General features: G+C 36.6%; 1 protein-coding gene across 4 annotated transcripts in view; it reads left to right on the top strand.

The window, feature by feature from the left end:
- Positions 1-22,437, top strand: part of ATP9B (ATPase phospholipid transporting 9B) — a 153,955-nt gene that overhangs the window by 100,485 nt on the left and 31,033 nt on the right. For all 4 annotated transcript variants that reach the window (XM_085220099.1, XM_085220097.1, XM_085220098.1 and 1 more), the window contains exons 12-14: positions 5,062-5,222; positions 12,970-13,112; positions 20,460-20,572. In XM_085220099.1, coding sequence (XP_085076225.1) covers positions 5,062-5,222; positions 12,970-13,112; positions 20,460-20,572 — 417 coding nt within the window. The remainder of the gene's footprint in view (positions 1-5,061; positions 5,223-12,969; positions 13,113-20,459; positions 20,573-22,437) is intronic.

Genomic DNA, 22,437 nt, shown 5'->3' with positions numbered 1-22,437 from the left:
CGTAGACCAGTTGTATAAGTGTTGATGAGGAGTGAATGGGTTATTTTACAGTCCAGCAGATTTAAGAATGAGTCGCCTTCAGTTTCTCATTCCAGTCTGCTGAAACATAATATTCTACTACAGGTACCATGAGTCACTAGTGTGTCAGAACACGTTTGAAAGAGAAAACACACTTAAGCATATTGTGAAGTCTGTGCCAGTCCTTGCCCAAATGAGCAGAACCCAGTTCACTGTCTATGGGAAGTTGTGCGTATGTCTGATTTGCAGGTTCTGTAGTACTGCACTCAGCTGGAGAGAGCACCACGACGATCTGGAGAGGAATTTGAAGTTTCACTTTCTGTATCCAAACGAGATGCTTATACTGACAGTGTAGATTTGTGGCAGTACAGGATAGATGACTGGAAGAAACAGAGAGGGAGGAAATGCTGAAGTTTCAGTTTTCTCTTAGCATTATAGATATAGCTAGCTACAGAATAGAATTGTTTATCTAAAGTAATCAGTTTATTTCAAATTTCAAAAGTAGATACGAGGTTATGAATAGCTTGCTAAAGTAAGTGAAAGCAAGTCAGAAGGGTGAATTTTAAGATGTTATAGAACTTGTTCTGGGAGCCTGCAGAATTAATATAGTGCAAATAATTTAGTTTGGTTGAAGTGACATTGGGTTGTATTAAAGCTAGTATGAGAAATACATATATATATATATATATATTATTTTTTTTATTATATATATATATATATATATATTTTTCTGCCAAAGGAAACAGAAAATGTTATTGGAATCAAATGAACCGTTTCCTGGTTATTGCTTTAGCATAACCACTGGAGTGGACTAAATTGCTAAAGTTTATTTCAGTTCTCCTGAGTCGAGTAGAGCATTCCCCCTCCTGCCTGGACATACACAGCACCACAATTACTGCTCTGATTCAAAAAGGAATAAAATGTGTAAGATGTTTTCAGTGCTTCAAAAAGGTGTTTTCAGCTTTGGGCATGTTTGCTGTCATAACCAAACATGTGATAAGGAAGTTTGAAAAAGAACCTAAGAAATAGCATGTGAAAGTGACATTTTTCACTAAATGGTCACTTTATGTGTTTCACTGTTTGCTTTGCTTTTCCTACTTTGTACCTACTGCTTAAAAGAATAAGTTACTGATATAAAATATAACAAACCTGGTTTTAGAATGTTTTTTTTTTACATTGATCAAGACATCCCTGTAAGGAAACACTTGTCGTACCATTAGCTGAGTATAATCAACTCAGGAAAGATGTTTTCTAAACACAAATTCACTTGTACTTTTATGAATGATAGTTGTGCTAGCCCAGTGTGAGCTCTCAGATTGCTGAGCAGCCAAGAATTTAAATCACAGAAATACCTGTAGAAATAAGGAATTAGAAGAAACATTGGCTGATTCTAAATTTGATGTATGTTTATAGTGTCAAAAATTAAGGTAAACAGATAATGATGGGTTTGTTTTTTTTATTCAACCATTAAGCTCAGGTTAGTAATCCGTTATTCCTAGGGATATTAAGAAGAATTTTAACAGATGGGAACAAAAGCCATAGAGCTTCAGATATAAGTAGCTAACTGTGTATATTAATCTATATGCACGTTTTTTAAAAGTGAAAAAGTGTTCTGAATCAGTATTCTTAGCCAGAGAGAAAAACTATTTGTAATTAATTGCAATTAATGAAAACATAAATAATTGACAGGTATTCAGTCTGAATAATGTAAAAGTTCAGAGTATTCCTTAAAGAATACTAAGAAACATTTTGATGTTCATAGTGCAAATTGAAACCAAAATCAGATATACAATACAGTTTCATTCTATTCAGCGTGGTGTTTGTCAGTGCAGAACCAGACAGATATACCAAAATAGGTTACCCTTGGGGAGGAGGTTAGGGCAGGGATGCCATGGTTCTCTCTTAATACTTCGCTAGTATTTAAGTAGGGTGTTTTGGTTTGTTTGCTTAAAATAAACCAACAGTGTATCAGCAAGTATCATGTGCACTTCAGTGCAGTCATTTTAATTCAGTTACAGTTTAGACCTTGTGAGAAATCTTTACTGTCAGTAATGCATCATTTAATTATCAAAGTTTGCTTTTTAATATTCCAGCATTAAAAATATATATCTTCCTAAATTTCCAAGTCATGTACTTTTCATGTTAGAGTTTTTCTGTTACTGCAATAACAGCTTCAGAACAAAACCCTTCCTGGAAGTTAAGCACCTAGGGCAGCAATAGCAATATTGCTGTGCGAGTTCTATTCAGAAGTCAGAAAGATTTGTTGTTGCTTTCAACTTCTGCTAATTAAGGTGGGCTTTTTTTTATAGAATGATAATTTCAGCATTGTAGTCCAAAGCACAAAGCTCAGTGTCCTAATAATTTCCTGATTCCAAATGCTGTATTTTAAAAACTAGTAGCTTTTTTTGGATTTGGTACAAGTAGGCAATGCCATACTTTTTACTGGTGCTGTTAGCCATTATTTTACTGAGTACCATCAGCTATTTAAAACTTCCCACATAAATTAAAAAGGAGCTAAATGGATTTGCAGTTGTTGCCATTAGTAGCATTTTAAATGATACAGGCAATTATTGGGTTCATTATGATAGTGCAGCCCCTTTGCAAAACTATTGTGGCTGTTTTAGACATTATGTACAAATTTCCCCTTGGAGATTAAAATTTCCAGCCGTGTGTAATTTTGTTAACGCAGTTGTTTCAAACAGAACAAATGTTATGACAAGTAGAAAAAAAAATTGTTAGTATGAGAAATAGCAATAAATGTGGAAAATTACTCCAGTTCTTAACTCATCGGTTCCTTATGTAGTCATAATTATTCTGGTCATGATTATTTTCAGTAGGATGATATAGCATGCAGATGGTTTGATAAAATAACAACAGAGTTCATTCATATTCTTTGCCAATATTGAGGTGAATTTTAGAGAATATTAATGCATTTCTACTTGAAAAATTGATAATTTGATACTTTCACTGGTTAGGTTGCAGAAGTTGTCTAAGTGGACAGACACAGAATTAAGTTGATTTCAGTACATTATAATAACAAGTTTTTGAGAAAAGAAGAATGCATTTCTAATAAAGCTTCTTTTCTTTAACACTTTAAGCAGGGGTTTGCAATTGCTTTCACTTGCTATAGTAAATGATAAAAAAAATGATAAAACTATATGGGCAGTACTGTGTTCTATACTAAATGTTCTGGGACAAATGTTCTGGGAGAAGAGATTTGTTCCATGAAAAATTTTCATCATCAAGTTTTTATCCTCTTCATACCCCTCCAGAAACACTTTTGTTGATTCCAAACATAAGTGTACGTGTCTTCATTAATTAAAAAGGTATTAATGCTTTGAATTAGCTACGTATCAGTGTGCAGTGAACTACATGTGATGTTTCTGTCCCAAAAGTGGCATTCTTTCCAAAGAAGCTCTTTATTCCTTTCTCTTACGGGGTGTGGTTTTTACAGGGAGTGATGAAGGGGGGGAACATTACTGGGGTTAGGGGAAAGATAAGCTTTCAGTACTATGATGCAGGAAAAAAAAAAAAAAAAAAGTGTGAGGTAGTGGTTATGCATATTGCAAGACAGTGATTCTTTATTTTATTACAAAAAAAAAAGACCAACTCTGGAAGGCCAGATTAAATCATTCCTTTCACTTTTTAATGGGATTTGGATGAATAGAGTAAAATATGCACTTTGCATTCATTGATAGCATCTTTAGGTTGAGGTAATTGAGTCTTTTTTCCCTGACTGAATGAATAATGACTTCATCTGATCCTCAGCGAGGCCTGAAACTTAGGCTGCCTTTGTCAACGCAAAAAGATCTGGGCTTTGAAACATGCTCTACTTCCCTGGCTTAATTTTTCTTCATTTTAATCCAAAAACCTATTTTTCTCAATAATTCAAGCATAAACTATGTAGTAGTTGAAGCAGCGGAAATTGCAAGATATTTGTCCTCGTTGTGCTGCTTTCTAAATGCAGCTGATAAATCAGCCGCTGTGGTCTTCAGCTGCCTGGTTCTCTAGGGAAGGGACCGCCCATGTATAAGCAAGATTGCTGACATTTGTAAGAACTGTATTTAAATGGTTTGTTATCTAAGGAAGTGTTATGTTTTACTGGTCTTACTGGCGGGACTTGGAGATAAAAGGGCATCTGTGACAGGGCCTAGGAAGCTCTTCACATAATTTTCCCACATATTTTACTGACTACAAGAACTTCTCAAAAAGTGGAGTATAAATACTTACCTTACAGTATACATTATTGAAATGGTGAGAGTCTTAGTTGCATAGTTTGAAATACTTTTTCATGGGAAACAGTGGATGAAATATAGCAACTCAATGTTTTCACTGCAGTATTTGTAAATTAAATATCTTTTTACTCAGGAAAAGTTAAAGTTCTGTTCTTTCTATTTTGGTTTGAGAATGGTTATGCCATTTTTAACTTACAAAACTTTCAATTATTCAGAATGTAATCAAAAATAGTTTTGATGAGATGGGTTTGGACTTACAGACTGGTATGGGAATATAACTACAAGTTACAGTATGCTCACAGTATGAACAAGATAATGCTCAGCTCTATTTGTCCATTTATTCTTGATTCTACCATGGTTTTATCTTCCAGCAGTAAACAAGCAGTGGCCACCCTACAAACATAAAATGTGCTGCTAGGATTTTTGCTGCATACACGACAGAAGAAAATTGTTTCTGTTCATTTGTTCTTCATCATCTTCTTTTCTTCCCCTCCTCTGTTCCTCTCCTGGATCAGAGGACAGGGGGAAGTATAGGTTGAATATGAAGAAATTCAAATGGTCTGACTGAGATGGTTCACGCTGATTTTGGGTGTTGTTACTGTCCTGGAGCCATGGGACATCTATTAGATGCAGGCATGGGAACAACAATCAATTCAGTTATCAAAATGTAGTTATTTGTTACCAGTGTGTGGTTTTTTAGCTGGTACAAAAGAAAACCACCTGGTAATAGCTAGTTGTTTGCACTGCTAAAGAGTCAATGAGAAAAAGCAACACTCATGACTTACCTGATTTTTACTTCTTCCTTTAGGTTGGCTTGCTGGACCTGGAGTTGAATCAACTGACCAAGGCACTGTTTTTGGCTTTAGTTGCATTATCAGTTGTTATGGTAACCTTGCAAGGATTTGTAGGCCCATGGTATCGCAACCTTTTCCGGTTCCTCCTCCTGTTTTCCTATATCATCCCCATCAGGTATGTATAAGAGTGAAAGAAAAACACAGATGTCTAATTTCACTGAATGTGGCTTTGCTGAAATTTATACTCACTGCTCATTGTGAAGGAAATTGATCTTATCAGGAAGCTGAAGGAGAAGGTGCCAACAAATCTGCTGATTCTTGAGGTATCACTATCCAGAAAACAATACTGTTGTATTCTTTTTGTATAATGTTCATCTTGCTGGAGTAATCAGGATATCTAATCCTTTGCTAGCATAAATGTATTAATAAGGATACAATCTTGGTATATTTGAGAATGTGGTTTTAGGAAACATGCATTTGAATGAAGTGCTTGGTGTATTTTAGAATTTGATTTCTTTACTGCCTTAGCACTGAAAATGTTCAATTTCTCTACTACTGGCTTTATTTTTACTACAGCTATGATTAATTTAGATTGAATGCACTTTTGCAATGGCAAGACTTTTAGCAGGTGTAACCAAATAGAGACTTGCCGTGAATTAATTAATTCATTAAGCATGAGTACTGTATATTCAAATTGCAGATAAACTGGAACAGGAAATAATATCCATCTGTGTAATCATGTCCGCTGTGGATAGAGTAGTTAGAACACTGACTCTGAAATGATTTTATTTTTATTTTTATTTGTTTCTGAGTGAGTATTGCCTTTGCAAAATGGAAATACTGTCTTCTGTTAAAATTCCCAGTGTTTAGATAAAGGTGTCTATTAATTTTAGATGTTCTCTGGAACTTTCAGATACATCAGTCCAGTGACTACCCACAGTTAGCAGCTGACTCTTAAATTTTTTGACCAGTTTGGTACTCAGTAAGAGTCTTAAGGACTTGTACTTTATAGTACTTTCCTGTTTTAAGAGCAGCTGGTTTTGTTGTAATGATGCAGAAAAGTTTCTAGCAAATCTGGTGGAGTTTGTGGACTTTCCATTTCCTTTCAATTTCCTTTGACCAGTCCAGCTGGCAACCAGACACATAGTGGTGTTCCTCGGGGGTCAGTATTGGGGCTGACTCTATTATGTTGACTCATCTTTACTGATGATCTGGGCAAGGGAATTAAGTGCACCCTGAGTAAGTTTACCGATGACACCAAGTTGGGAGGAACTGTCCATCTGCCTGAGGGTAGGAATGCCCTACCAAGTGATCTGGACAGGCTGGATTGATGGGCTGAAGCCAACTGTATGAGCTTTAACAAGATCCAGTGCCGAGTCCTGCATTCTGGTTTCAAAAACCCCACACACTGCGAGAGGCTTGGAACAGAGTGGCTGGAAAACTGCACAGAGGAAGAGGATCTGTGGGTGTTAGCTGACGGCCAGCTGAACACGAGCCAGCAGTGTGCCCAGGTGGCCAAGAAGGCCAATGGCATCCTGGCTTGTGTCAGAAATAGTGTAGTCAGCAGCACTGGGGAGGCGGTTGTCCCTCTGTGCTTTGCACTTGTGAGGCCACATCTCAAGTACGTGTTCAGTTTTGGGCCCTCACTGAGGCCCTCTGGAGTAAGTCCAGACAAGGGCAGTGAGCCAATGGGGGGGTCTGGAGCACAAGTCTTAAAGAGGAGAGGCTGAGGGAACTGGGGTTGTTTAGTCTGGAGAAGAGGAGGCTCAGGGAAGACTCTCTATTACTAGAGAGGAGGTTGTAGCGAGGACAGGGTCAGCCTCTTCTCCCAAGTACCAAGCAATAGGACAAAAAGTAAAGGCTTCAAATTTTGGCAGGGTTTTTTCAGTTTCAGGTTGGTTATTAGGAAAAATTTATTCTCTGAAAGAGTGGTGAGAAGACGTTGCCCAGGGAGGTGGTATAGTCACCATCCCTGGAGGTTGTCAAGAAAAGTGTGGATGTCTCACTGTGTGACGTGGTAGTGATGAACTTAGGGTTGGAGTAGATAATCTTAGTGATCTTTCTTTCTAACTTAATTGATCCTATGATTCTGTGAGTGGCTCCTGGTTTTATTTACACACCCATGTTTCAGTGTTGTGATATTTCTCCAAACACTATCATTGCCATAACTCCCTTTCTGTTTGCATCATGATGTTGTTTGGGTTGTGTTGTCATTGCCACCCTTTGATTATTTAAGCAAATAATCCATGTGTAGAGGCTAAACGAGCTACATTCAAGTGATGGGTGAGGTGTATTTAAAGATACTCTTCATCGTCAAAGACAGCAAGGGAAAACTGAGCTAAGAGTATAAATGATCACTTGTTTTTCACTGTGTTCTTCTGTTATAAATAAAAGTAATAAATTCCATAATAAATAAGTCCAAACTTTTTAAAATTATTAAAAGACAGAGAGATCTTTGTTACTGAATGCAACAGCACTGCATCCAGCAACTCACCTTGAGTACTGTGTCCAGATGTGGAATCCTCAGTACAGGAGAGATGTGGACATTTTGGAGTGCATCCAGAGGAGGGCCACAGAAATGAGCCAAGGCATGGAACACCTCCCCTGTTAGGACAGGCTGAGAGACTGGGGCTGTTCAGCCTGGAAAAGAGAAAGCTCTGGGGAAACATTATAGTAACCTTTCAGTGTCTAACGTGAAGTTGTAAGAAAGAAGGGGATGGACTCTTTAGCAGGGCCTGCTGCGACAGGGCAAGGAGAAATGGTTTCAAATTAGAGCAGGGGAGATTTAAACTGGACATAAGGAAAACAATTTTTTTTTTTATGATCAAGGTAGTGAGGCATTGGAACAGGTTGCCCAGAGTGGTGGTGGATGCCCCATCCTTGGAGACATTCAAGGTCAGGCTGGACGAGGCTCTGAGTAACCTGATCTATCTATAGGTGTCCCAGTTCATTGCAAGGGAATTGCAGGAGTAGATGATCTTTAAAGGTGCCTTCCAACTCAAACAATTCTGTGATTCTAAGAGCATACAGTGTGAGTAAATTTGACTCTATAGTGGCAAATCATCATGTGCCACTCAAAAAGTAACTTTTTTTTCATTTTGAATTCTTAGGAAAGCAATTTGTGTGTCCTAATGGACTTACAGAGTAGTTCTTATGCAAAAATAATTTCTAGGATAGGCCTAATTCAGTTTTTCAATTATATGTGGAAGATAATAAGCAATGCAGAAATACCGCCATAGAAGATGAGACAAGTATCCAACAGAGAGTACTTTTTTCCACTTTATGTTTATCTATTCCTATATCAATTTTTCTTCAGCTCAGATTGTGTATATACACAGCTGTTTCTTAGACTGTCAGCAAATTTAACAACTCCAGTCATGATGATGTTCAGATATTAGTACATTTCTTACTTTCCTCTGGGAGCTAGGCATGGAAATAACTTATTCTTAGGACTGTGTTTGAAGTGTAAACTCTTGGCAATTAAAATTGCAAGACTAATGAAGCTGGAGCACCAGGTGTTGTGTCCAGTCATTATTTCTAAAATAGCTATATGGGGTGAATAATGAGCTTTGCTGTACAGGTAAAGGAATTGAATGTGGGAGGGTAGGATTGACTGGGAAAGGCAAAGCCTATCTGCATTCGTGCAGGAGATCTGTTGATTGATGGTTTTAGAGAATTCAGAAAGATTCTGAATATGGAGCTTCTTTGATTTTGTTTTTTTTTTGGTTTGCGGGACAAGGAGAATCCAGATATGCAGTAAAAATAATTTTACATCTCCAGACAGCTTTGGTGCAGATCACCAGAAAGGAATGACTAACTGTTAGCAGAATTTAACTGATCTCTGTACATCCTGTCCTATAATTAACGGAAAGAGGAACATTTCTTTTTTTATCCTCCAGGGATCAGCTGTTTGTCCATGCTGCATTCTGAATATGACTGTAGAGTGGTGGGTGATGGAGCACGTCAGACTTTAGAAGTATAAACATAAAAGCAATGTCGTAAATAAAATTGGGAAGACAAGGTATGCATTCAGTAGCCTGCAAGGAATTAAGTCAAATGGAGAGAAAGTAGTAAATCAATATGTAGAGCTTAGCTTAGCTCTTCATGGGTGATAAAATAGAACAATTATGCACAGGATGTTTTGAACACCCCAATCTCAAGAAATGTTTTGCCCTTAAGAAAACAGTATATTTACAGTATATTTTGATTTTTCCTTAGGTTTCTTTTTTCTGTATGGAGGGAGCATAGTATAGAGAGTCTCCCTACAATTTGCTTCCATATAAAGTTTGAATTTCTTAATTTACAGGGAACAGAGTATAGAAAACAAATCCTTGACAGACTGTCCAAAACGGAATACACCTCTTTAGGTTTACATTCAGCTATTCACTTTTTTTTTCCAGATGTTCTGGAATTTCTTGGAGTGTCCCACATTTCTCAATAAGCTTTTTTTTAATTGACTCTAGCCAATTGGAGAATCATTAAGGCAGTTTCTAAGTTCCTTGAGTATCACTCAGATGATTTAATTACTTGATTTTAAATAAAATCACTGCTTGAAATACATTCTCCATAAGTTTACAAGATTTGCCAATGCTATCTAGTAAATTTATCACTTAGCAAGCTCAGGGGGAAAATGTATGCTCATGCTGCTATGGAAGACTGTGCAGATATCACTGGTCTCTCAAGACCAGTGATGTCAGTAGCTATTTAGGCATTCACAGAGTGAATTGCAGATTCACTCTGTTCCACTTAGCAATGCATGCTAGAAAAATAGGGTAATTCCTAAAATGTTTCCAGGCTTTGAATTACAGATTTTTCATCACTTCTTATGCAGAGGTGTCTTTTTTTTTTTTCCCTTACCTTCAAATTATCAAATAATTCGATAAATTATTATTAAAATCATTCAGAATGTCAAAATCAGGCAACACACCTGCTTATAAAAATGCAAGTGAAGATACGAACTGCATTGTTAAGCTTTGAGAGACTTCTGTGATTTGATCTCATTTAAGCAGTGAGGTCTCCACTGGCAGAGCAGCCATATGGATTTCCCTCTGTGTGCCTTGTGCTTGAGGTTGCCACTCTTAAATAGAGCTTTCATCACAGAATAACTATCTTGGTAGGCCAGGCAAGAAATCTTTATAGACCAACTGTCTCTTTGACACAGGATCCTGAGAGCTTTCATACTTCACATAGAATACATGCTAGAGCAAATGTCTAGCCATTGTTAAAGTATGTTCTTGTTTTTTTCTTGAGTTAGAGATTGCCCTTTCTACTTGACGAATTAGCAGATTCTTGTCCCTAACAGGAGTAAATCTTCTGTCATTTCTTTTGTTGACTGTTAGATGTCTCATTGTGTAGCCTGGTGACAATGGTTCGTACGTTCTGTCTGAGTTTGTAAGTTGAAAAAACATATGTATGACAAATGCAGGTAGTTGTTGCTGGCTCTGTATTGACTAAGGAAAGGTAAAGCTGTAGCTTTCACTATTGTTATACTATAACATTTTCATTAAAAAGAATCTCATAGAGTTCTTTTCCTGTTGTCTGGCTTGATTTTTTTCATATATTTGTGTCTGAACTTAGATGTGCTATTCCAGGAGTAATTGGGATACTTTACCAAGTAGAGGCACATTTTCCTGCTGTTGCTGATTTTAGTGTTCTAGTAAGAGGTAATTCAAGATGGTATTTACTTCTTTAATGGTCAATAATATTTTATCAAAAAGGCTTCCTTCTATTGCAACATGCATTTTATTCTGCTGCACAAATTCAAGGAGAGGGATATGGATGTTTGGTATTCAGAGAGAGGGATATGGATCAAGGGAGGGATAAACTGGATATTTCCACAGTTCTAGTTATATACATTTCTCTTAATCAGATTTTTATCTCCACTGTTACCTCAGATAATTCACAATCACTCTGTCACTGCAATTGCAAGAGGAGAGATGAAAACTGTAGCTGCAGTTTTGGTTATGCTATATAACAAACCCATTTTTTATTACTGCAAATATTTTTATTTAGAAAAAAAAAAAAAAGGTCTGATCTGATGTACATTAGCAGGATTTTGTCCTTGAAATACCTTTGGACAATTGTAAGAATCATGTTATTGTAAACCTGATATTAAACTTGGGACTCTGCCCTATACCTTCGGCAGATTGCCCGCAGGTTGTTTGCATTGCCACCATCTATCTGTCTTTTCTGTATTTCTGGTATAGTCAACAGAAAGGAATGTGTGCCTGTTCCTCAGTCTTCTTCCTGCTGTAGTAGCATGAGGTTCAATAAGGCCAAGTGCAGGGTGCTGCACTTGGGCCAGGGCAATCCTAGGTATTTATACAGACTGGGGGAAGATCTCCTTGAGAGCAGCCCTGCAGAGAAGGACTTGGGGGTCCTGGTGGACGAGAAGCTGGACATGAGCCAGCAGTGTGCGCTTGCAGCCCGGAAGGCCAACTGTGTTCTGGGCTGCATTAAAAAAGGGGTGGCCAGCAAGAAGAGGGAGGTGATTGTCCCCCTCTACTCGGCTCTTGTGAGGCCCCATCTGCAGTGCTGCGTCCAGGCCTGGGGCCCCCAGCACAGGAAGGACGTGGAGCTCTTGGAGCGGGTCCAGAGGAGGGCACTGAGATGATCAGAGGGCTGGAGCACCTCTCCTATGAGGAAAGGGTGAGGGAACTGGGCTTCTGTGGCTTGGAGAAGAGAAAGCTCTGGAGAGACCTCATTGTGGCCTTCCAGTACTTGAAAGGAGCGTATGAACAGGAAGGGGAACGGCTGTTTGTGAGGGTGGACAGTGATAGGACAAAGGGGAATGGTTTTAAACTGAGGCAGGGGAGGTTTAGGTTGGATATTAGGAGGAATTTTTTCACTCAGAGGGTGGAGAGGCACTGGAACAGGTTGCCCAAGAAGGTTGTGGATGCCCCATCCCTGGAGGCATTCAAGGCCAGGCTGGATGTGGCTCTGGGCAGCCTGGTCTGGTGGCTGGTGACCCTGCACATAGCAGGGGGTTGGAACTGGATGAGCATTGTGGTCCTTTTCAACCAGGTCATGATTCTATGACCTGGTTTTGAATTAGAAAATTTAATTTGGGGCAAGAGCAATGTTATTTGTCTCCGACCAGCGTGAGTGAAGACTTGTATATAATGACTTAGCAACCAGGGCAATTAATTCTTGTGCTTCACAGAAATGAAAGTATTAAAAAATCATGCAGGCACAGGACAAATTGAAACAAAAAATAATTCTTGTGATTGTGTACTACTGTAATTACCAAAATTTGCTACAAGCTAAAATTTCTAGAACAGAGCTACTCAAAGGCTCCTTTTTACTGCTGGCAGTAGCAACTCTGGCACACATGCTGTCACAGGAAGGTAGATTTCGCTGCTTGGGCACTATTCTCATTTTGCAATTGAGAGCCTCCATAATTATGTTTTGGCAAGGACAGAGGCACTGCTGATTAGTTGCAGTGAGAAAAAGTTGACAAATATATCTGTACTTTCCTAAAGGAAAAACAATCATTTAAAAACAGATTTGAAGAGATGTAACAATGGATTTTTTATTTTTACATTTTACATTTTTACAAGTTTGTTCAGTATTGACCAACTTGAATCTGATCCTGTCTATAAAATGTATAACACTCTCATGTGTGTAACTGTAGTAGTATAAGTACAATAATCTCCAAAAAGAGTTGCTTGCTGCCTCATGTATAAGGCATGTTATCAACTTGTTTTGCATTGCAGTATTTTCTAAAAGTCTGGAATGCAACATGAGTTTCTAACGTACTGTGTATTCTACAGATAACAATGATGTTCCAAAATGTTTGCTGCGTATACTTTTAAGACCTTTTTATCAAGAACTCTAAAAACAGTTTTCAGTATTGTTTTTATGGTTTTAAATTTCGCTTTGCCTAATATTCACACTGATTATGGTATACATTTCCTTTGCAGTTTACGTGTGAACTTGGACATGGGTAAGGCAGCCTATGGATGGATGATTATGAAAGATGACAATATTCCTGGAACAGTTGTTCGAACTAGCACCATACCAGAAGAGCTGGGACGATTAGTTTATTTGCTAACAGATAAAACAGGTACATCAGGTTACAATTCTGAAATATGATGGCTTCTATAGAATTTCTAAGCTTTATTCTTTGTCTGATATGTTAACGTAAGAGTAGATTTAGAGTACTGATTTTTATTTTTTCAGTAAAATGTTAAGCATGTGCTTGAGGGTTTTGTTGTAGCAGTGCCCACTAGCTTAGTTAGGCTGTTACTTACCCATGAAAGTCTGTATTTGGTACTTCTCTGTTTTATTCTGATGGGAAAACTCTGGCTGCAGTAACAGGATGTTTGAAGGCATTATTAAGAGTACCATAAATTAACAAGTCTTCTTCTTTGAAAAGACTGAATTAGCACATAGGATGCTCTTTTATTCTGCATCTTACTGCTACTGCAGTATTGTATGATAGTGGCAGTTAATAATGGCTTTCAAGAGGGCAAGTCATTTCCAAAATTCATTTAATAAAATCATCATCTTAAATTACACTAGTTATTCCCATGAAATTAGATGCTGCATGTTTCATAAAGGCCAATTTTAGAGCTGTTGTATGATTTCATCTTCTTAACAATAGTATATTACTACACCTGACCTAGTATACTGAAAGACCCAGTCCCTACTGGGATCAGAAGTATTAGTTTGTTCTGCATTCTATACTGCTGTGACTGGAATTTGTTACAGTCTTACCGTGCTCTTAAGCCTTAGAAATATTGAGAGATTCCTAAAATTTATTTTGGAAAATATCATAATAAGTAGAAAGATCTTTAGCAAATGCATTATTTTTTCTATGTTGTTGTTTTGCTTTTTTGTTTGTTTGGTTTTTGTTGTTTTTTTTTTAACTGAGCTTCAGCGAATCAGTTCTATTGTTTATTAAAGTAGCTGAGTTGAGCTACCTTTGGAATGAGAGAGTTGTTTCTCAAACAGCTGAAGGAATGTTTTTGCAGTTTCAAATAAAATCTACTTCATCATTGTGAGAAAGTTTCTGGAGAGGTTTGCCTTCTGTTATACAGAAAGCATAATACCCACTTTAAATCTTTCTGCTTGAAATGAGTCCACATTCCCCCTCTTGCTGAGTGGATCCTCTAGTGCATATTTTGAAATGAAACGTATATATAGGCACCTTGAAAATACATTTTCTTCTTTTTCTATGGATAGCTATGTAACCTTATATGCTGCTGAATGCTGTTCTTCCATTTCTTAAAAGATAAAGACAACTGCCATCTTTCTTAACATGTAGAAAAGTATTCCTAATTATGATGTGGTAATTCTTCAAAGCAAGTGAACAATTCTTTTAGCAAGTTTTATTTCAATCAGCTAATGATTTCTATGCTGTTTGAAACTGCTTGTTGATTTTAATTGCACCCTTTATCGTGATAATTTATGTAACTTTAGGAGCACTGTCTCATCATAGTCTGGAAATATGTAATTTACAGCATATGTTTGGGAAAAGGCAAAAAAAAAAAAGTGATGAAGCCTCAAAACAGTGCAGTACATAGTGCTTGGGGTGAATGAATTGTACTTTCTGAGCAAAAACAAGGATCAGCTTTTCTGATACAGAATGCAGTTACCACTTCAATCTAGAGCTATGATTTGTGTATTAGAGTTGTCTGCTTACACTTAGATTGCATTGAAAATTTTAAGAAACTAACAATTCAGTCAACTCTACAGTCCTGAAGTCGTATCATAGAAATGAAGGAGTTACATTCTCACCCTATCTGGTCATCAGTTTATATTCTGAAGCTCAAGGATCACTAAACTGTTCTTTTCCTCAAGGCTTTGGACATACCTACTAACTAGTTTAAAAAAAAAAAGGTGCAGCAGCTTTGTCTGATATACTTAACCTAATACAACAGTAACTAAAAATATAACGACTCTGCCATACCAAAAAAAAAAAAAAAAAGGATTTTCTATTAACATAAAATTTAGTGGAACTGAATTATTTAAAGAAAAAATACTGCTACATTTATAAAATCTTGAAAGGAAACATTTTGTAGACTTCTTTATAAAAAGAGAAACAGCCCTGCTTTTTGCTTTTTTCAGGCTGCATCGTGCCACTTGCAGTCACATTCTGCAATTCTGTAAGTGAAAATAAGTCTAGAGTCTCATAGACCTGACAAACTTCAGAAAACTAATTGTGGCCTTGCAGACTTCTGCTCTTCCTGAGACCGTGATGCAAAGCATTGCTCTAAATTGTCTAAAATGTCCTGCAATTTTTAAACATTTTAAATGTTGGCAAACATGACACCAGCGTGCACTTTACCTGGGTATATTAATAGCTTTTTTCCTTTTCCTTTCCCGAATATATTTGGTCTTACTCTGCATTTTATCATAAACATAAAGCATGCTGCTACTATACTGAACAGATTCTGTGCAGTTAATCCAGAATTGCCATTGCATGATTATACACTGTTCACGAGAGCTGGTTTCGGAGCCTTCTCTCTTGAATTTCCAGTTGATTCTGTACGCTTGCTTGTTGAAAACAGAGGGGAGAGAGCTAATTTTATATCTGTCCATCCATGTGGGTGCTATTATAAAGGACTAAAAGACTCATCCAGTAAGATATATAAACAAATGAAAATTTTCTCAATATTTAAAGGAAATACAGAGAGCGGTCTGCACAAATCTTATACTGCGGTCCAAGCTTCACTGGAAATGATTGAGAATTAGCTGTTGAGTCTAAGGAGCATTGCCTTACTAACATAATTGCAAGGTAGTCCTTTGTATGATTGTAAATTGGGTTTGTGCTTCATCAATAAGCTTTTTGACAAGAAGCGTCCATCACAGTGGCTCTCTCATTTGCCACAGTAGAATAGAAAATGAACTATCCCAATAATTGCATTATAGTTTCCTTATTGTGGGACAAGAAAGCAATGTGGTATAATTAGGTTTGATTGGAGTGCATGTTTCCGGTAAGATCTGAAATTAATGATGTTGCTATAGTGACACATCTGCGGCCACCAGTGCGTGAAACATAAAGTAATTCATTCGACGAGAGAAGACATCTGTTAACTGCAAGGATGCAGAGCATATTGACACTGACCAGAAATACTAGACGTTATGTGATAAATGAACAAATGATGCTGAAACAGGAGGACAGATAATTTGTACTTAATCTGGTGGGAGAACTTTAATCTTCTCACTGGTTGCATTTGACAATGCCATTGTTTAAAGAACAATGCTGCAGAGAACTCATAAATTTTAAAACTTAACTCAGGGTGCAGCCTATTAAAGCAATACATTAATCCCTTTGTTAGGGAGTTTTTATCTTCATGTAGAACAAAGCCATTACTAAAAACACCCACTAAAACAACAGGTTTTTTAGGACTCACATTTTAATTATAGCATCCATTACCCAAAACGCCATGTTGTTTGGACTTGAATCACATATAAGTTTGACAGAAAGGAGTCATCTGTTATGGGGTTGTGTGTGGGGGGGGATGCAGATATAGGGAGGGCTATTTTCCAGTGTTTCCAAGGGTGGCTGGGTACGATATCTTCCCCAGTGTACAAAAAGATTCTAAGTCTGAAAGAAAAAAAAAAAAAAGAAGATATTTGACAGTATTTCTGAACATTTTTGTCGCTTAGGATTTAGGATGGGAAGCCTCCTGCCATTCGCAACAACTATTCAGCTGGTATTAGTGGGTCCCTGCCTATAGCAGGGGGGCTGGAACTAGTTGATCTTAAAGGTCCCTTCCAACTCCAAACGTTCTATGATTCTATTCAGCTATAACAAATGTGTGCAGTGTTCCAAGCATAGTTATTTACTAGTGCACAGACTTGTATTTGCGTTCAGTAATTAGCATTTTAGTGGGTGTTTGGACCAAATGAGATACTTATCAGATATAATAGTTTAGCAGATGCACAGAGCAATGGGATCTTGATTTTCTGAGAAAACCTAGTTAGGGTATATAGGCATTTTCATTAAATATGCCTATTTGAGTAAAGCACTATTTGAGTAATTATTTCACTAATTATTTCTGAAAATTAATATTTTGAGGTATATTCTATTTTTCTTTTCAACATAAGCTACTACGGAGAGAGGAGTTAAAAAAAATGTGTAGGGAGCTTCAAGACATGCACTCAAGATCATTCTAAGGAATCTTTACTTTGTTGCACAATCATTTACTGAAAATCCATTGTGTATCCAATGAACATGGATATATTCTCTGAAATATTGCTATAATTTGTATGTGATTTAACAGACAGGAGGCAAAAGGCAGGGAGGAAATAGCTACTGCTATTTATGACTTTATCAATGGTACAAGTACTGTTAACTTCTGCTCAGGATAAGCAAATCTCAGCTAATCTCTTTGCCCTCATTCTTAGTGGGCTGCAGGTTATCCTGTGGTTTGGTTTGAGGTTTTATGGTGGTTATGTTTATGGCCTGTTCACAAGTGGAGCAGTTGAGTGAGCAGACATACTCTGTGGATGTTTTTAAGATGAGTTTTTTTCATTTTCTTTTTGTATTCTTACCGTATGTTTTCCAGGGTTTATAGAAGGCATATTTGTCTCCAGATTGTTGCCAACAATTTCTTCATTAAAAGTCTGGATTTCTCTTAAAGTTTCTAAAGAAGTGTTCAAATTTACACTGACATTTTATCTGTTTAAGCAAGTGGCTGAAGTAGAGAACCTATTTTGTGGAAGATTCTTCACTTTCTCAATTTCTGATAAAGTTATTAATTCTTCTACTGTACATATTCTCCTGCTCTTTTATTTTGTCCTTGTAAGACTGTTGGTATTAGTCTCAATTACCATCTAGCAATGTAGGTTCAGAAAGATCTGCATTTACTTCTCCAAAAAAAAAATACTCTATTGCTCTGTTGTGAATCACATCTGTTGCCACTCAGGGAATGATGCCTTCAGGACTTTTTCCTTAGAAATTAATTTCCTCTTTGCCTGCTTTACTCTGTGTTTAATGATACAATTTTAGACTAAAAAAAAAAAAAAAAACCTGTTGGTTTCATTAAAGAACGTGCTAAATTTTTCTTCAGCAATTGTATGCTAACTTTTTGTCAGGATATTTTCCTGTGAAATAACTCACAGCATCCCAGAGCAAAGTTTATTAACCTGTTACATTAATAGTAGGTCATACAATGACTAGCATAATTTCTGGAAGCTTTTCTAAAGTAGCTTTGTTTATCTGATAACTCTTTGTAATTAGCAGTATCCTGAAAGCATGGTGTCAATAAGTAGGGTTTATTATTATCCTGATGTATATAATAATCCTGAAAGCATTATTAAAAATAGAAAGCTCTCCTATTGTTCATAAGCACTTTTATCACCTTGAGCTTATTTTGGTGTCCTTTTTCATTCCTATGTTGAGCTATATAAGAAAATCTACTTCTAGACGTTTGAAGGACTTACATATTATGGATAAAGTAGTTGTGTTGTTTTGTCAAGGTACTGCTTATTAGATTCGTTCCAGAAGACTAAAATTTAAGAACTTCTGAAGTAGTAACGTTTGATTGGCATTATGAAATATTTTGATTGTGTAACTGGGAATATTTTTGTCCTTTCTGGTGTTCAGTTCATTAGGAGAATGTAGAAATGAAGTCTTAATTTTCATGCACAGGAAGACTTTTAACTTCCATTTTGATTAGTGGAATATTTTTATTTTTAATTTGGGGGACTTATGCATTCATAAGTGCTGCTACCTATGTTTGTCTAACAAAGCCTCAGATCTGTCGTGGCTATTGTTGAAAGCCTTAGGCTAGCCTTGAAAATCCACGAGCAAAAAGTAATTGTTTCTGTGTTTTTTATTCTACTGGTTAGAATTTGGAATAGCAGGTACAGATATTTTTGCAGCTTTCTTTCATCTGCCATAGATGTTTCCTATCACTGTAGCTGCTAAAATGGAAGGATGTTGACCTTAAGTAGTGTATAAGATTCAAAAATTAAATCAGGGTTGCTAGTGTTTAAGTCTTTATGTGCTGTTGACTCTCATCATTTTTCCTGAACCTCCATCATTGGTTCACAGTTCTTTTAAGATAGAAAAATCCATGCTTTTCAGCTCAAAAGCTTTTCTCCTCTGCTGAGGTGGGAGGGAATTACACAAATTCTTCCATCTATCTACAGTTCTCTCACTAGGCAAGATTTGGATTTGAACTGATTCAGTGATGTCAGAAGAAATAATCTCTCCATATAATAATCATAGGGCCAATTTTGTTTCCTCTCAATTTTCCCAAGCAGCAGTTACAGAACTAGTGGGAAACAGGTTTGACTGCTGTCTCAGCTTTTGAGTAGCATTTAGTTTCACAGCTCCTGGGGAGCATTTATTTTAATTCAAAGGCTTGGCAAAGCTAAGGGCAGCGAGAAGATTTTAGCCTTCCTGGAAAGTAACAAACACTATGCAAATTTTATTGCAAGAAATTTCCAAATAACATTATTGAACAAAGTGAATATTTAAGCTTTTTGTTTTGGTTATGGGGTTTTTTTCTAAATTGAGATTTTAGTTCCTCATGTTTGCAAGGGGAAACTTCCATGCCAAACTGGAGCACGCTGTCATATGCTCTCTGTTAGAAATATTGTAGAAGCTTCAAGAATGGCGCTCTAGTCTCGTGCGTATGTTTGTTTTTATCCTTAGAATGTAGTCATGTTTGTTTTTTTGGAGTACCCAAAGCTTTGTGCTAATTAATTTTACTTTCTTTGAGTATCGATAGAATAAATTTTTAAGAAGGATCATTATCAGAATTGTCTTCCTCAAGCATCCCATGGGAAGCCAGGCAGCAGTGTCCTTGTTGCCTCATGGGCTTCATCATGGAAGTCTGAAGCTCCAGTCCTCAGTTAGAGCTTTTCCAAATGCAGCAGTGTGATGTGTTGGCTGAGGTAGATGCAAGGTGCCAAGCTGTGACTTGTGTAGTTTCTCACAAATGGGGATTGAGTTCTGAGAACACTGATTTCATCCATTCTGGCTTGTTCTGCTTGAAGGCCAAATAAGTCAAATTTGGAAGTGATGTTAGTCTTTAATGACTTGTTCTAGATAACATTGAGCATGCCTGTTTGCCAGCATATCTCATTTTGTACGTAAGGTGCTGGATTTTTGTATGTTTGTGTTTCAGGGTTTTTTTTCCTTTTTAGTATTTCTGATGGTATAAAATTGCATTGCTGCTTGAGAGTCACTGCATTTTCTGTGTTTTTACTGAGAAAATATCTTCATCTGTTTCTATGTTTAGTTCTGTTGGCAGAATCAGCTTGAAGATTGAACCAGGGATTTCTTCAGTGTTCTATGACTAACACTGATCTTTCTTCACAGACATCTTTATTAATGAAACTGATGCTAACTCACAATTTGCTCTTTTCCAAAAAAAAAGTTTGTTTTTTTCTTCTAGCCTTCTAGATATCTTTTTTTGCTGCTTTGTAAAGCACTTCTTCTTTATTACAGGAACACTCACACAGAATGAAATGATATTTAAGCGCCTCCACCTTGGTACCGTGTCCTATGGAACAGATACAATGGATGAAATTCAGAGTCATATTATAAACTCTTACTCACAGGTATCTCATTTATAATTTTTTTACATTTCATATTGAGATTTTTGTACAGCATTGAAACACTGATCATGTCAAGAAATTTGAGATGCTAGGGATGTTCTTCCATTTGCAGATATCTCTTAACAGATATGATGAAAGGGGAAGATATATGTTGTTCTCTCTTGATTCTGAAGTTCCTCACAGCATAAAGGACTTTACTTTTCTAGTCCTCAGTAGGACTGTGTGTTAACTTGTCTGCGCAGTGTACTTTCTCTTCTGCCAAATCATCTCAGAGTAAGCTGTTCATTATTGAGACTGCAAATTACGAGTAAATACCCAGAACACAGCAAACAGTAATTACATCTTTGAAGATATATTCATCAGGAATTGACAGTGAAAACCACATTAATTTGCATAACAAAAAAGTAAAAAAATAGACATCAACATAAAACATAGGATGGCATAATTTTCCTAAAAGGATATTTTGAATGTTTTAAAAACATTTGTTTAAAGATAAGATTGAAAACAGTGTAAAATGAGAGAGAAAATTGAGAACTCTCTACTTGTTCAGAAGAAAGTGTTCATGGTGTTCCTTTAGTATATGAGTACTTGGTCTGGGAAGAGATTTATGACTCCTTGTCTATCTGTGGGTAAGCTGTGGGATGGACGTTTGAATTCTGCCAATATCACTTGCATCTCCCAATCTGGCCTTCTGCAAACCTCTCTAAGGACTTGATTCCAGGATAAAGAACATGACTGACTGACCCAATTAAGTTTGTAGACTGACGTCCTTATCTGTGTGCTGAATTTTTTGTGTCAAAGTACTGGAGAATGAACAACTGGCTAAAATCTTTAGTTGTGTGGTCTTTTTGAGTTATAGTTTCCTTCTCATTTGTTTGTGGGCTTTGTTGTTGTTGTTGTTTGTTCGTTTTTAGTGTTTTTTGAAAGTTTGACACCAATCTGGACTCAGTACTGTGTAGCTTTTGGGAAAAAGAAGCAGAAAGGAAAGCAAAGACAAAACAATGAATATTTGTTGTTAGTCTCTAGTAACTTGAATTTCTCTACTTCACATCTAAACAAATCAAGAGATCCACTTCTTAGATTTATCCAAGAAAAAGGAATTCATTTCAGCTTAATTCTTATAAATACATCCATAAATAGAGGCAACAAGAAGCCTGAGATCTGAGATGTGAAGATCGGATAACCAGATTTTGTTCAGGATGGGTTACTGAAAGTAATTACTACCTGACAATGATTATAAAAATCATCTGACCATCATTTTCTTACAGTAGATTGCTTGAATATTCACTGTATCAACTGTATCAACTGATAAGCTTCAGCACACGTACATAGGACTGAGTCTGAAGACAAAGTGCCAGTCGTCTTCTAGAGGATGCATATTCATTAACACTCTTCTCATTTTTTAATGTTAAATATTCCATCCAAAAAGAATTGCTTTTTTTTTTTTTTTTTTTTTGCAATTCCTATTTGCTTAAAGGTTTTACTAGTTCATTGTAAAATTTAATGAGTGGTACCCATGCTTAATTAAGATTTAATTACTGTAGCAGATTTGGCATTGGAATTTTTAAAGGAAGCAAAAAGCAAAGCTTTTTCCCCTCAGTAATTGTTGGAAAGAATTTCCCAAATCTAGGTTTGCTTTTCAATGATGAAAAGAACTTTCTTGGAACTTTTTTTTTCTTTTCTTTTTTTTTTTTCCCAGCTTTTATGTAACACTACTTAATGTCTAAATAATGCTTTAATTACGTGTGTTGCTAACAACCATTTAAAACAGAAAAATGAAGGAGTTTCTTTAACAAAACCAGCAACTATTAAACAATTGTTTCAATCTCAAAACTGTGGTGAGGTTTTTATTTAATCTGTGGTAATAG

Source organism: Meleagris gallopavo, chromosome 3 (genome assembly GCF_905368555.1).
Source record: "Meleagris gallopavo chromosome 3, MGAL_WU_HG_1.1, whole genome shotgun sequence".
Lineage (NCBI taxonomy): Eukaryota > Metazoa > Chordata > Aves > Galliformes > Phasianidae > Meleagris > Meleagris gallopavo.
Note: the sequence above shows the minus strand (reverse complement) of the source record. Positions and strands in the feature narration are given on the sequence as shown.